The 15,763-nt window shown below is 40.0% G+C and overlaps 1 protein-coding gene across 5 annotated transcripts in view; it reads right to left on the bottom strand.

The window, feature by feature from the left end:
• MTMR7 (myotubularin related protein 7) overlaps positions 1–15,763 on the bottom strand; it is a 53,413-nt gene that overhangs the window by 12,727 nt on the left and 24,923 nt on the right. For all 5 annotated transcript variants that reach the window (XM_037382246.1, XM_037382254.1, XM_037382233.1 and 2 more), the window contains exons 5-8: positions 14,973–15,101; positions 10,792–10,926; positions 5,614–5,746; positions 765–874 (exon numbers count right to left, since the gene is read on the bottom strand). In XM_037382246.1, coding sequence (XP_037238143.1) covers positions 765–874; positions 5,614–5,746; positions 10,792–10,926; positions 14,973–15,101 — 507 coding nt within the window. The remainder of the gene's footprint in view (positions 1–764; positions 875–5,613; positions 5,747–10,791; positions 10,927–14,972; positions 15,102–15,763) is intronic.

The raw sequence follows: 15,763 nt of genomic DNA, 5'->3' as shown, positions 1-15,763 counted from the left end.
ATCCATATAGTCATACGTAGCAGTCATGTGAATAAAATGGTCTAGGAGAAATTGTAATACTAATCTCAAAAATAAAAACTGAAATAGTAAAAGGCAGAGCACAAGGAAGGGGGTAATAAAATCAAAACTACTGTTGGTAGATGACAAATACCTGCATTACTCTGGGTGGGATTAGGAGAAATAATTTCTCATCAAAGCCAACAACTGTTTTCTGAAACTGTTTTTGAGTATATAAGAGTAGAAGCTTCTAGAGAGTTTGGGTGTGGTGATACACAGGAGTTAGTTTAGGGGGTGAATTTTGCTGGTCGCTGAATAACTGAGAGGGGATACCACAGCAGGCAATATTCCTATATGACAACGACCATGCAAAGAAGTAGTCCTCAAACAGAAATCCTCAACAAAGAAAACGTCCAGAAACCAGTTTAGGAGGCAGGGAAAATAGGGAAAGAAACAGTGACAATCACTGCTGGGGAGTAAAGATGGGACAATCAAACATCTTGTATAACAAGATACAGGCTAGTAGAGGCTTTAGTACATTTGAATTCTTCGGTGAAAAGAACAAACTTTTTTTTTTTACCATATTAGCAAAATGTCCACATGACAGCATCTAGGAATCATCTCTCCTCGTGTATGAAAGCATTGCAAGATGGGATTTTTCAGATACAACATAACTGAAGATAGCAGAAGTTACCCACAAATGGAATTTGGGCCTCACTTTCTGTATCTGGTTAGTCCAAGTTTTGGTCTCATTTTACACACTTTACCTTTGCAATGAAAATGCCAGCATCCATAATGGCTTTGATGTGCTTCAGCCAGCCAGAATTTTCTAGGCCCCACAGAAAGTCACTCATTGAAGGTGATTTCAGCTCACAAACTGTAAAATAAATTACATCTGAAACGTACAGTAATTGTAGTCCCTTAAGCTTTCACTGACTGTTGAACCTAGGAGTTATCTCTTCAGATAACCCCTGTATAAAAAATTTGTCTTTTGAAAAGAATGGCTGCTTCACAGTCAAATTTTACCACTGAAAAAAAGTATAGATTTAAGAAATGGGGCTGGGTCAAATTTTACCCAACATGTTGATTTAAGTTAAAAAGAGAAGCTGTTACAAAGGCTTTTGCAATCAGTTTACCAAATACATCCTTCTGTGCAGCACAGATTTTCCAAAATTGTGTTGGGAGCAAAGTCTTCAAACCCCTGAGAGGATAACGAGGGCTTGGAAACAGAAAGCACACGATTTCTGCTGTCAGCCAGGCGCTGAACGGTGCCACCGCCTCCCGTCACCAGCCGCGTTCGCTGGTGACGCTCTGTGAGAGCAGGCCCACCAACCCCAGCCTCAGCATCCCCGCCGATGATGGTGTTTGAGTTAAAGCAATTCACTCAACAATTCTCCATCCCTGAATGAAACCTTACTAAAATTTCACTAGTAGTCAGAAAGTATTCTGATGGTGAGGAAAAGCCATTGTTCATCAAGGAAAATATTTTCCTGAAGACTTTCCAAGCTCTGTGCCATGTCTAAACAAAAAAATTAATTTCCCAGTTTTTACAACATTAAGTTTCTATCCTCTTGTGCCCCAGTGTCTATTTTTTATTATTTCAGCGTTTGTGACATCAGAGGGAAAAAAAGGCAATCAGAATCTAAACCATATACCTCAATTCAGCAGCAAAGAAAGTACAGCGTTTGGTGCAATCTGTTTTCAACAGTGAGATACTAAATTCACCCCATAAATAGACTATGCATATATTTTGATCTATGTAGAATTATACTATCTTTTAAGTAAAAAAGATACTAACCAGTGAAACTCCTTCAAAGAATACAGTGAAAAATGTCACAGTTTTTACTGACTTAATGTATGATCTGTGAATTAACAATGTCTTAGTAGGTGTCTTGTCCTGTGGAAATCTTCTAAAAGACTCAGTTAATTATGGCCCTTATGACCAGTGGTGTAACTTTAGTTTCCTTCAGTGTAATAGGAATTTAATTTTACAAACCAAAATCAGAGTTTATACCGCATCTGAACGTATCTGACTGTCTTAACTCCATTTAATTCGGAGGCATAATAGCCTAACGCGTCCATACAAAATTTTGCAATCTTTGTATATAGAGCCTCTTCCAGATGGTTATTTTAAAAGTAATTTTTGAAGGATATTTATAAAAATGCATAGGCAGCAGCACTGAGAACAAACAGCTTTTCACATGATTAATGCCCCTGTGCAGATGGAAGCATGACCAATTAGCAGATGAAGCTGCTGTCTCTGTTTACCAAAGCCCAAGGTAAGGCTGAAATAGTGCTTCGCTCATTCCCACTACCAAATTAGAGTCAATATTTACTGACTACTTCACTGAGCAAAGTTCAGACTGTCCTAAAGGCATACACTGTATATTTCACATGATTTTGGCTACCAATCTGGACCTTAATACTGAGTTCAATTATTACTTCAATCATGAGGCTTATTCTAAGGAGAAAAGGCATTTCCATCTCAGCAGAAAATGTACCAAAATCTTGGAGAAATAAGGTCTGATGCACCTGCTGGGTGAGCACAGGAAAATCAAGAGCCCTGGGGCAGAGCTCATAGCAATCCAGTGGTGCTCCCTTCCCCAGGAGGGGAGGAACAAACAAGACCTGGTGGAAACTGCCTCTTCCACCAGCAAACGTGCCAGAGGGGGATGCTGTACCGGTTCCCTATTTCTGGCAGGATGGCCGTAGGTAGAGGAAGGAGTAAATGCTGTGGGCCCAACCCTTATGCTCTCTTTCTGGATGATCCGTCACCGAAGTCCAAGGATCAGAGGGCTGCTCTTACATCAGCACCTACTGCTTCTGGTATGAGAGGAGGAGAAGCTCGTATTTGCTGTTTAAATACAGACAGGAGCACCTGGGGTCGTCATCTCAATGCACAATGAAAGGGGGTCAAGTCTTGGTTGGCCCTGGATGTATGGCAAAGCTCACCCCATCACAAATGCCAAACAGCAGCCTCAGTCAGCCCTCGAATCTTTACTGAGAAAAGTCCTTGTCCAACATTTCCTTCTAATATTAAAAATTGTTTCAAGGAGGTTGTGTGCAGGATCAAAAATATCACAAGGATCTTCATATACACCTCTCTTTAAATGAAAAAAAAAAAAAAACCCAAACCAAAAACCAACAAAAACCCAAACCCCAATACTTCACCAAAGTAATATGAGGCAGCAGAGAGAAAAGTAAAACAATTTTTTTTTTCCTGGCAGGAAATTCCAGCATGTTGAAATGCATTTTACTTCCAGAGTACAGTCAAATCTCAACATTCTTTGCATATTCTGAGAAAATTCTCACTATCCTACAAATGTAATCACTTCATAATGCTGATATATTTTGCCAAAATATATTATACAAGAGTAAATACATGTTAAATTTAAAATAAATAAAATTGCTAGAATTACTGTAAAATAAAAAAGCTGAAACCCATTTTTTTTTACCTACTCAAATAACTTATTGACAGTATTATAAGTATGAATTAATTTCTTCAGCTTTTCCCTGCAGAAACATCATCGAAAAGAACACATTCCTAATATAAGTGCATTTTCCAATGGAAAACTGAATAGTTACTTTTTGTTCACCTTTCCTCAGCACTGGAAGTTATTGACAATTATATATTGAAAATAATCTGCAGTCTCTCATGTGAAAAAGATTATCCAAACTTCACTTCTGCTTAATTCCAGTAAGTTAAATAAAATCGCCCTTGCACTCCTGCAACACATCCAACCTGTTATGTCTGGATGTCCTCTTTTCCATGATGCACGCTTTCAAGCAATAACACAACACACATTAAATTAAAATCAGTTTTCATCAGCCTCATTTTTCTTTCCAAAGGTTGTTATGTACCTTATAACATCTCACAACAGATCACGAGCAGCAGACATATTTTGTAATGTTTGTAATGTAACGCAATGCTTTACCTTATTCACCTAGATATGGTTGAGTACTCCTTGATAAAAAATTAAAGCCATGTTAAATATGTTATCGACATCCTTAACAGCCTTTTTGGTTCTGGTCCCCTTTGTATGTGCACATCAGGTAATAAATACCCATTTAAAGGCCACCAAAGAAACAGATGAAGGGACACTGATACCAATGGAAAAATAGAAAAACAATGCAGCACCTTACATGAGAAAACGCCTGCTCTTACACTGAAAGTCATAAGATTAAAAAAAGAAAAAGTACTTGAAAGCCTCAAGTGCTTGAAATCACAGATTTAACTTCTCTAATTTCTAATCATAACAGCCAGGTCACTAAATACGGGATTTCAACAAAGCAGATACAAAAACTATGGAAAAAGCAGATGTTTTGAGCATATGGCTAAGTCACGCTTCCCAAGCAGCCTGAAGTGTTAAATGCTTTAGAAATCACTTTGTTACATGTCAGTTTGGGCCATGGGCCTGTCTCATGAAATCTGGCTCAAAAATAATACACAGCACTGTTCCATGCACCCAGGCTGGTTGTTTACATTTTAACTTTGATGGTCCGAAGCCGAACAAATGAAGGGACAGGTTTACTCACTCAGCCTCTCTCCTAGCCAAACAATTCTTTGCAGTGAACTAAAATTCCTTCTATTTTCCTTCCTGAGACCCTTAGACTAAGGAGTTAAGTACAAATACATCATGAAGGGAGTGTTTTACCTGCATCACACTTTACTTCTAGTTTTCATAAAGTGCTCTTATTGGAAAATAGAGCACAGATCTCCCATCATGGAAAATTTAAGCCCTTCTTAAATCTAAAATTCACATTTGCATACAGTTGATGGGAGACAGATGAAGAACAAAAGAGCTTGGGCAGAGCGTCAAATCAGGAATAGCTAGATGAAGACAGAAGGTGGTGATTCTATACATGAAGAAAACACTGAGACACTGTGGAGTGAGCACTATTTACTATTTGCCTATTAAAAATCAACAAGCTTTTGAGGGTCAAGGATGGCTTATTTATCCTTAACCTTCTCCCAGAAGGCCTCTAAACAGTACTATGCTCCAAATATTAAATGGCAGTAGAGATGTGCTGGTTTATACACTGCTAAGTATCTATAAAGAAATTAATTTCCATGGGATTATGAAGCTGCTGAACGGTTACACATATTGACTGTGAGTTTCAATAAATGGACCTGATGCGACGTGCTCTGTACAGGGCATGAATAACTTTCTATTAAAATTCACAGTCTAAAATGCATGACTACCTTACTGAACACATACAAGAATCAAACCATAGATTTTCTGAGCTTAAAAAAAATTCCCTGGCATCAAAGCCAGCTGTAAGTAATTTTTTTCATTAAACAATCGAAGTGGAAACTGCAATAGAAGATGTAGTAGCAGTAAGATGTATTGAAGTCAAATGAATTTTGTCATTAAAGTAAATGATATCTGGGTTTCACCTATGAAACAAGTGTTTGCACAATTAGGAAATCATCTCTAGTTGCGATGATGCTCCATTGCGCAAGCCCCATTAGCCAGCAGGCAGCTGCAGGCAGCTGCAACAGGCAAAGATCTCTTTTCCTGGCTGTTTTCACTGCAGCTGATTTCAGAGCAGTTATCCTGATTTGTACGACAGAAGGATCGAATCTTTCCTCTAGTTTTCAATAAACAGTATTACCTTCAAGCATTTTCTGCAGACTGTTTCTCATGACATGGATGTTCTCAATGCCTATGAACTGAAACTTGATGTTCGAGTAGTTGTCTTCGTTTTCATATCCTTTCCCTGCTGCTCTGTTTGCTATTGCGTTGAGCTGAAAAAAATGGGGAAAAGTGGACGAAAACCAGTAGCAAACAGATTCTTCTCAAAACAAAGCTTGTGGTCTACTGCAATACATCAGCGTGATTTAAGTCAGGCACAAATAGGAAGCATTTATCTTAGTATCAACACAGCAGGTTAGGAATCGGAAATCTGTTCACAGCCTATTGCAGAGCACTGGGTTGCTGATGCTCTGACCTCCATTTCACACACTTCGAATGAAACTTTGTTAGTGAGGTTAGACACAAAAAACACAGCTTATATAGGGCTCCCCTGCAAGAGCAGAGGTTTTAATTGGTTTCTAAAACGCTATGCTGATTTTATTTTTGACCAGCATTATGCTTACTAGCAGAGTATACCCAGGAGGTGGCAGTGTCTTATCTGCCATGCATATGTACACTGTAACGTTGCCCAAGTTACTGTGTTTTACTGCTCAAATAATCAAAAAGTTAATACAGTTTACTCCTTTGAAGCTTGGAATAATGAAGAGAGAGTTGGAGTAGTTTTTCGTAAGTGTATGGTATCTTGGCTTTAGTTCTGTAAGACCATGAAAGATTTAAACTGACAAAATTACCACAAATTTTTTCATCTGCAATGCAGCACTATCAAATATTTTGCTGTGTTTCAGAAAAAAATACATTCAGCTGGAAGCTGGAGTTTTCTCTTTGAATCTGTTACTTGCTTACTGGCATGGGAAAGTCACTAAATGCTTCTTTATTTCAGTTGTCCCAAGCATAAAATTATGGGATTTTTTAATGCTTATTTCCCCCCCTTTTGAGATTCTGGGGGAAAAGAAAACTATCTGTCAAGGCCCTTATGCCAAATGTTGATTTCTGAGCTGAAAAATAGAGTGGATAGAAGTGAATTAAGTATTTTTACTTTATTACCCTAACTACTAGGTTTGGGGTTTTTAAATTTCCTATAGCAAAATCTCACTGTCCAATAGAAAGAAATTGTCTTTTTGCATGAAGTCCCTGCTCTTCTATGAAATGCACACTGTAAGGCTGGGGGAGCCTTTGAACTTCCTAAGAAATATGAAGGTTCCAGGAGGAACAAAGTGGCCCACATGGCAGAACCTCCGTATCGCCAAACACTTACCAGCTTCTGCGCAGGAAAGATATAAGAATTAAGTAACCATGGATATTGCACATCCAGACTGGAGGGCACTAACAAAGCTTTTGTAGAGACTTTCTGAGGCATCAATTGGACAAAAAAGTGACTAATCTTCATCCCAGTGAGAGCCAATGCTCATGAAAAACCAAAACAAACTATGTCTTAGGCATTGCCTAGGGAACAAGAGGCTATGCAAGTAACTGTTTCCAGTTTATTTCCCAATATTGCAGGCAGTGCTACTTATTTGCTGCTTCTGTGGTTGCTTCTGAAACTCACAATAATATACTTGAGTACTCATCTAGTGGTACCATAAGATACACAAGAATGTGTCCCTTCCTGATCTCTTCCACCCCAGACACACACACTCCTGATTCTCAGTTTTAATTTGGAGCTGAACGCATTGCCATTGAGTGAGCATCACCGACTGTCTGCTGCCAACCTACCTCCAACTGAGATGAACAAGTCTATGTCATATGTCAAGATAGGTTTCCATAGACCAAACATAATGTGTTAACTTTCAAAGGAAACAGCTAAAGACTAAAACTCTTTATGCCATATAACTTCATTTTAGATGCATAAACAGAGAGGCGAGACCACTTTTCCGTTCTGTTATTCTGTCCAAGGTAATACGTGAAGATAGGAGATTTTTTCCCATATTCACACTTTCTAGCACATCCATTCCCATGATGAGAACTTGGCAATAGGAAAACACAGTTACATTTGTGGACCACCATCAGGAATTGAAACATTGCATGAATTTCATGATAAAACAGAAGAAACCATACTCTAAGATAGGAACCTAGGCAAAAACCCAGCATTTTTCATTTACTCCTGTGGAAAACTCCCTTTAACTTGTAGTATGCTATTCAGGAAGAAATGCTGGCATAAAAGAATTCTTGTCTATCAACTAGCAGCCTGCTAATGTTTTGACTATCAATGAACAATTAAAAAAAAAGATACAGCCTGTGAAGAGCATGTCCTTTAAGGACAGAGTTCTCAGTGGGACTTGCTAGAAAGATATAAATTATCTGTTGAATCCTGATATTTCTCTTTTGAAGTGGACGTCTGTGTTCTGGTATAAACAAAATGAAGCAGTCTCTCTCTGCAACAGCATATAGCTTCACAAAGAAAGATCTGTATGCCTGAGTTTAAGCCACCACAACCCCCTGAAACCCTAAATGAAAAAAAAAAAAAAATCTAGCCCCTAACTGACCTAGTCATCAGTACAAGAAATGTTGTTAACTGTCTCTACAGCAGAGCAATTTTATAACAGAAATCCTTTCTTTCTGAAATAGCCCTCTTTAAAAGTAAATAAATATCAGGTTAAATTTGCAAGACTTTCTGACACTCATTTATTCTAAATATTGTCAGTTGCCAAACTTCGCAGCTGCCACTAACATTTACTAACATGTTTTCCACATCACCTACCAAAATTCCATCTGTTGCTCTTAAAGCAGTTGTAAAGCACTCTAAATTGTGCCTGTCCTCGTTTAATCTCAGTGAATATGAGGATACAACCTCTACAGGGATAAGACCTCACTTGCCAGATTTCCTGGCATCTCCTTTAATATGGAGGATAACCGAGTCCCGTCTTGTTATAAAGAGTTATAGAACTAATTCGTTTTACTCATAAACAGTAAGTTTATATCAGCTTCTTCTGTAAACACATAGAGGAAGGAGAAAATTAAGACAGGCAGTAGTCTAAGTAAAACTCTGCATATGGTCATCCCGGTATGTTTAAATGAACTGGAAACAAAGCTTTCTTCTGCAGCCAGATCTTTTGTTTTGAAAATTATCAAGCACAACAAAAGACAGCATAGGAAGAACACTTTGGAATGCTGAATTGAAGGGTCCATCAATATTCATAATATTCTCAAGGAACCAGTTCTGATGAGAGAAGAGGCAGTTACTTTTTTAGCCTCCTAGAGCAATGGGAAACCTTGCATCAGGCTTGGTATCTTACATTTGCATTTGTTAAAGGTTCCCTGAGGAATGCCAGGAAGAGCTTGCACTGATACCTGTCACTTCCTACATGTTCTAGATTTATATATGCATTAAGAGGTGCAAAACTGTAACAAGGCTGTATTTAGCACCTGGGATCACAGGAGCTTTAGTAAATCAGTCTGTTCTTGCAGCTCAGAGAGACGTAGGAATCTGTGTATACACATTTCTTTACATAAAAATCTTTTTTTTCTAGAAAAGTCCAGCGAAAACAGTGTCTCTTGACTGGCTCCTGAAGAAGTCAGCGTTGCTGGAAATATGCCAACATTCACATCTGAACAAGCCAATTTCACTCTCTCCACTTAAAGTACAAGCTTTTTTCATTGCACACAGGAGGTGTCTCAAAGTCATTTACCAGAAAAGTTTACAGGATGAGACCTTCATGTTAACACCTTGTAAAACATTATTAACAGCCAAGTCAGTAAGTTGTAATAAATCCCATCAGTAAGTGACCTCCTTAATTAGGGCAGAGTACCAGTATCATCAGCCAGGAAACATTATGCTACATTATGCTGTAACTATTATTACACACAGAAAACTGTTAAACAAGCATTATTTAGGCAGCTAGGTCTGCACTTCTTATCTAAAGCCTGTTCTCAACACAGTGGTACCAGTCCTTCCCTAGTGCTCATCACAATTTGCTTGCTTCAGGACGATGACACATCCTTGTCCTCCCAGTAAAAAAGAAGGAACTGAAGGTCAAAGTCACCAAATTATAAAGTGCGATGGGACATGCCAAGGCCCCGCTTTTCTGTCAACTGCCTCCCATGACAGCTGCGACTGCCCAACACTTTCTCACCAGCTCCAAGGTCACCAAGCAGACAGGTTCCTTGTTTCTGCCCCAGCTCTGCCAGGTTTGCCCTTCCTTACTCCATCCCTCATGTTTCTCAGCTTCACCCACATTGACCTTTCAGCCTCTGCCTCCTGATGTCAGGATACTGAAACAGCTTCCTTGTTCCTTTTCCTCAGGCCTTTGTTCTTTCCCACGCTATAACAAACCTGTATCTATTAGGGATTTTGTGGAGATTTGCCCCTTTGGTTTCTTTTCTTCAGGTGCTTTAACTTCAGCAAGGGAAGATACTGATAGCGCAAGAACAAATCTCTGCTCCCACCTCCAGACACTGAAGCCCATCTATTCCTCATCACCTTGAGCTGTTTGCTAGCATGCCAGTTTGGGCACAAGGGGGTTTTTAGCTTCTCTTCCAGATTCTTACTGAGTTTCTGTGTTTGTGCACAGCATTATATTTTTCTAAAGCTTTTATCTTTGCCAAGGATTTTTTATTGTATTGTATAAAAAATATAAATTATATTAATATAATTTGTATATAAAAATATAATGTATATTAATTATAGATATGGCATCTAAGATCAGTAGTTACCATATTTCAGAGTCTCTCTCAAAAACAAAAAAGTGCTGCAGACATTCAGAGAAGATCTCCTCAATTCTTGTAGCCTCAGTAAATGGTCCTTCCTTAGCCTTATGCAGAGGTTGTTGAGATTTTCCTACTTGCAGGAGAAATCTTGCATGGAAAATTTTAGTATAAGCAGGCAGATGTTTGCAACATTAAAAACAACTGTAAATACAGTTTTATAATGTGAATTATTTTTTGCTAGTAATATAGTTAGTGATAGCTCTGCTGTGTGTGGAAACGGTTACTATTACAAGTTATTTACTATGCTATATCTTTACATTTTGTTAAGAACAAAAAAGATCAAAGGTCAGTGTAAATGAAACAACTCTAGAAGAGAGAAAAATGTGGGCAAGGCTCCTAGTTAAGACTCCCCTAATAAATCCTAATTTACCTGTGGAGTTACACAGGTGAAACTAAGACCAGAAGTATGGTCAGTCACTTAGACTGCGCACCTTCCCAAATGTATTCAGCCCAAACTCAGTCTGGCTATGTGTAAGAAATTTAATGTACTTACTTTGGGCCGAGTGTCAACAACATATATGAAATCACCTCCTGGATTTGCTTTTCTAATGGCCTGGAGCATCTGTTCATCCTCAAGGCATCGAGCGCTAAAGCCAGACAAAGGCTGGCTGCTTCTGCATATGGAGGCCTGCAGGAAAACGGACAAAGGAAAAACATCAGCAGAGTTATTAAGCAGAAATTATTTAGCATCCAGAAGCATTTACAAAAATAGTTCATTAGATGTTTTCATATGTGTACAGTTACATGGGAAGGACAGAGTGGTAAAAAGAATTACATGTTAGTAAATACCTTATTTTTAAAAGGCAAGGAAATATTAAAACAATACAACCCCATTGGCCCAAGTCTAGTCTTGAATCCAAGCTTTAAAGATATTTTAAATATAGTATTTCCCTAGTGTGGAATAACACCTGAAAGGTCGTCTCTAGAGGATGTGGTGAGTACAACACTGTAATCACAAAAACACTGATACAACACAAAGAACAGGTCCTTTTGCACTGCCATCCACACCTACCAGTTATGATACTGATTACACCCAACTTACACCAATGCATGCTTTACTTAACAGCCCGAAATCATGAGTCCAAGAAATAAAAATGCCTAACATGCAGCTGGATCACTGACAGTGGAGCATTTTAGCACTGTCTTTGGAGAAAGACCTTACTGCATGGGAAGTGGGTCAGGCAGCCTGACTCCTGGGGTACATTTATTAATCAGTGCTGTTGAAGAAAGCAAGAGTGTTTCACTACAGACCCATCAGGATCAGACCTCCAGGTGAAACTGGGAAAGAAGGAATAGCATATGAAATAGGTGAGCAGGGAGGTTTTTATTTCTGCTAGGCAGAGGGCAGCCAGATTTGTAGAGGGCAAGGGGGCTAATACACGCACTTTCTAAGCACTGAACATAAGCATGAAGTAAATCTGCCTGCTGAAGGTTGTGACCCGTGCAGACTGCCCTACACATCACCTACTACTGTGAGAAAGGACCTGCTCTTTTTCAGCCAAGGCCTGGAGCTATCAGTAGTTCGTCAGTAAAACACGGAACTTTAATACAGTGTTGTGGTTTAACCCCAGCCGGTAACGAAGTGCCACGCGGCCACCCGCTCACTCCCCCTCACCCTGAGGGACGGGGAGGGGAATCGGAAAGGAACGTAAAACTCAAGGGTTGAGATAAGAACAATTCAATAGTTGAAATAAAATAAAAAGGAAAGAACAATAATAATAATAACAGTTAAAATGAAAAGGAGGGAGAGGGGGAGAGGAATGAAATCCAAAGGGAAGGGAGGAAAGAAAACAAGTGATGCACGATACAACTGCTGACCACCCGCTGACCGATGCCCAGCCAGTCCCTGAGCAACAATCCACCAGGCCCCAGACAGTCCCCCCAGTTTATATACTGAGCACGATGTCCCATGGTATGGAACACCTCTTTGGCTAGTTCAGGTCAGCTGTCCTGTCTGTGTCCCCTCCCAGTTCCCCATGCCCCCCAGCCCTCTCGCTGGCAGGGCCTGAGAAACTGAACAGTCCTTGACTGAGTATAAACATCACCCAGCAACAACCAAACCCATCAATGTGCCATCAACATTGTTCTCACACCAAATCCAAACCACAGCACTGCACCAGCTGCTAAGAAGAAAATTAACTCTATCCCAGCTGAAACCAGGACATACAGAAACCATGAATTGTGTAAGAGACTGTTCATACGATTATTAAGTTTTTGCAAACAGATTATTAGTTATCTAGAGTCTTGCCTGCTGATCAGCACACATTCCAGTGATTTAATATATGCTTACACCTCTGTTGCATGAAGCAAAAGGTATGTATTCATATGTCCACAACCCTCCTCTTTAGCAGAAGGAAGACATGTCTGTCTCATGTGTAGTGTACCAGTCACAAGGCAGATACAGACCTCAAGATTACGCTGAAGTTAGGATTGTGGATGAAGGTTAGGATTCAGGGAAGTATGGGCTGGAGCCCCTTACATTCTATCATCTTGGGGGCCCAAAAGGCTAAGGTATGTGCTGGCACCAGTATGAGACAATTGCTTGTCTGTCAAGTTAGGCTTGGGGTTAAGATCATGTTTAGCCTCAGCTCAAGAAACAGCTGCACTGCCAGTACTGCAAAACTAGGAAGATAAGCTGACCTAGTCATCGTTAGGTATTATAAGTGGGAATCATTACCCATGATACCCATGAAAAGGTATCCTGCTGACCCAGACAAATTGCTTAGGATGAGCTACATCCATAAAATTTATTGGGCTATGTTTAAGAGTAGGATAAGAGATGAGGTCATGTTTTGCTATTGCCCAGACTGAACAGATAGTTTCAGACTTTTATATTATCATATTCACACAGATACTGCAAGACGCAGAGTAAGCTGTCACATCGTCATTGAATTTGTCAGTACCAAAGAGCTATGGCAAAGTTCTGGATATGAAAGACTGGATGAGTGGCACCCATCTTCCCTGCATGCTGCAGACCTCTTCCCACCCTGCTGTTACCATAGCTGTTCAATGTCTACCATCACAAACCTTACTCCACTCCTGCCCATCCCTCTACTAGCTGGCAACTCATGCCAACCTCCAAACTCACAAGACGGTAGTTCCTCCAACATTCCTGACCCTTTTCCTAGCCCTTTGAACTAGGATCATGAAGGAGTAAACACAACACTTCAGACCCTGGTGGTCTGAAACTTGACCTGAATTCCAGCCGCAACAGGGAAAACATCCAGGCTGAAACCATGAAACTCATCCAATTTGGATCACTGTGTATTGGAATCTACCAGATCCCTGAGAGCTTTTCCTTCACTGAGATTTGGAAATGAGAGCTTTTCCTTCACTGAGATTTGGAAATGTCCAAGTGTTTTGAATCCTAGATATTTATGTTTGGACTTCGTCCATCATGCAAAGTAATTAACTTTGAAAATTCTGGCCCTAATGAAATATTAAAGGTAACAGTGATTTATGCAGAGACTGTATTTACTATTTAAATCTTCTTATCCTCCTGTTTTGTTGCCAAATTCATAGAACTTTATGGAAGCAGGATTCTGATGAAATAAGAAGGTAAAGAAGGAGTCAAAACAATGTCTTATTCTTTCCTTCTGAAGCTTAAACCTATGACAGGGGCCACTGTAAAGATAAGATTTCCATGAAGACTGTAGCTTATGATTCCTGCTTGTGACATCCTACGGGAATATCTCCCATCCTGCATGGCAAACCCTGCAGACACCCTGTAATCCCACACTAGCCCTGTCTCTTGGGAAGTCCTGGCCATCCCTCAGCACTAGGGAAAACCTTTCAATGCATTTGCCAGTCTGGGACTGAAACAGGAGGAGATATTTGGCACACGGATCCTTTGTGAGTGCAAAAGGGGCACCATTCTCCTAACTGGTACTGACAGCTGAGCTAAGGCAGGTTCGAGGGGGCTGGGGCACAAACATAAAAACACCCAGTCCATGGGATCCTTCAGTGCAAGGGTCTCCTTCACCTCAGCTGCCAGAAACAGAAATGTAAATAGTCTAGGTACAGGTTATTTGCAAACGGTTACAGATAAGTGAGGCAGTTCATCACCTAGCCCTGAGAATACCTGTCACAGAGCAGAAGGTGGGACTCCTCACTCTTACAGACAAGAGCCTCTTCAACAAAGCCATGACATGCTGCTCAGCCAAAATTTGGTTGCCCTTTCATCCATCCTTTTTGGGTCTAGTCACAGATCTTCTCTTGAAAGGCTACTCCTGATTCTCTAATTGCTGCAAGTATAATTTTTCTCCTCCTCACCTTGCTTTCAGGCTGTGGCTACCAGATCCTAAACTGCTCTGTTCTCCTCCCAGTTGCCTGCTAAGCTGCCTGCTACTGCCCTTCACTATTCAGCCACCCATGCTTCAGGACCTTTTGTACAAATCCACTTCCTTGTGACACAGGGATCACACTTTTTTGTGTTAGCTGGATGATGAAGCTGGATAATTAAGTTTAAATGACTGCATTAAATGTCTATTAATGAACTAACCGTAATTCCAGTGTGTGCCCATATGCACAAGCCATGCTAACCAGACTACACTAACAATCTTTTATTTATTTGATAAAACAATCACTGATTTTTTCTTGTGAAAGCTTACTAGAAGCACTATGAAAGCAAGGCCAAAATAAGCAACCACTTCAAAGCTACAAGTTCACACTTACATTGTTATCTTTGCAGAAGTAGGAAAGAGCTGGGAAACGCCTTCGGCTCCGAAATTTAGAGCTCCCCACTATGATGTGTGCAGTTGCAGACTTTGGTACGTACACTTCTGTTGGATAGGAGTCGCAGACCTGTGAATGGAAACTCTGCTTATTTGGCCTAAAAATACAAGTAATGTTAGCCATCTCCACAGCAAAAACAAAATACCAAGGAACTCTAATCTCAGGGAACATTCCATCATTATCATATACACATCACTGACATTTCTGAAAACAGTCTTTTGAAGCTGGAAAGTATTAATTCTAACTTACAGATGGCAAAACTGAAGCAGAAGGGTTGAAGAGCTGTACTTCCAAATGCTAATTCATGCTGTGTTGAGAACAGGCAGATAGAACATACATTCATACCAGAAAAGATTCACTGCTACGTACACCAAGGTTGTATGTACAACTGCAGATTCCTCTGTAGCAGAATTTGGAAGTAAGGATGCATGGCAGTGGGTTAAGGGCTCAGACACCCCTCTCTTATAATGGGAGGGAATTATAGACCCAAATTTTCTAGCAAATTTAGTAACAAAAAACCGATGATCATGATAGGGGCTTGGAGAAAAGAAATTAATCCGTATGAAATGAGGTTGCCAAAAGGCAAGCAGCCCTGACAATGCCTACCACTTCTGAAAGGAATCTAAGGAGCCTGCAAAAAGGCCCAGAAGTTCCTCTGGAGACAAGCGGGACCACAAACAGGGTCCTGGTCTAATTTCCTTTTCCTGATACAGCCCGTGGTGTTCTGGCTG

This window comes from Falco rusticolus, chromosome 1, assembly GCF_015220075.1.
Source record: "Falco rusticolus isolate bFalRus1 chromosome 1, bFalRus1.pri, whole genome shotgun sequence".
NCBI classification, from domain to species: Eukaryota; Metazoa; Chordata; class Aves; order Falconiformes; family Falconidae; genus Falco; species Falco rusticolus.
The sequence above is the reverse complement of the archived record's forward strand: the minus strand, read 5'-3'. Positions and strand labels throughout refer to the sequence as shown.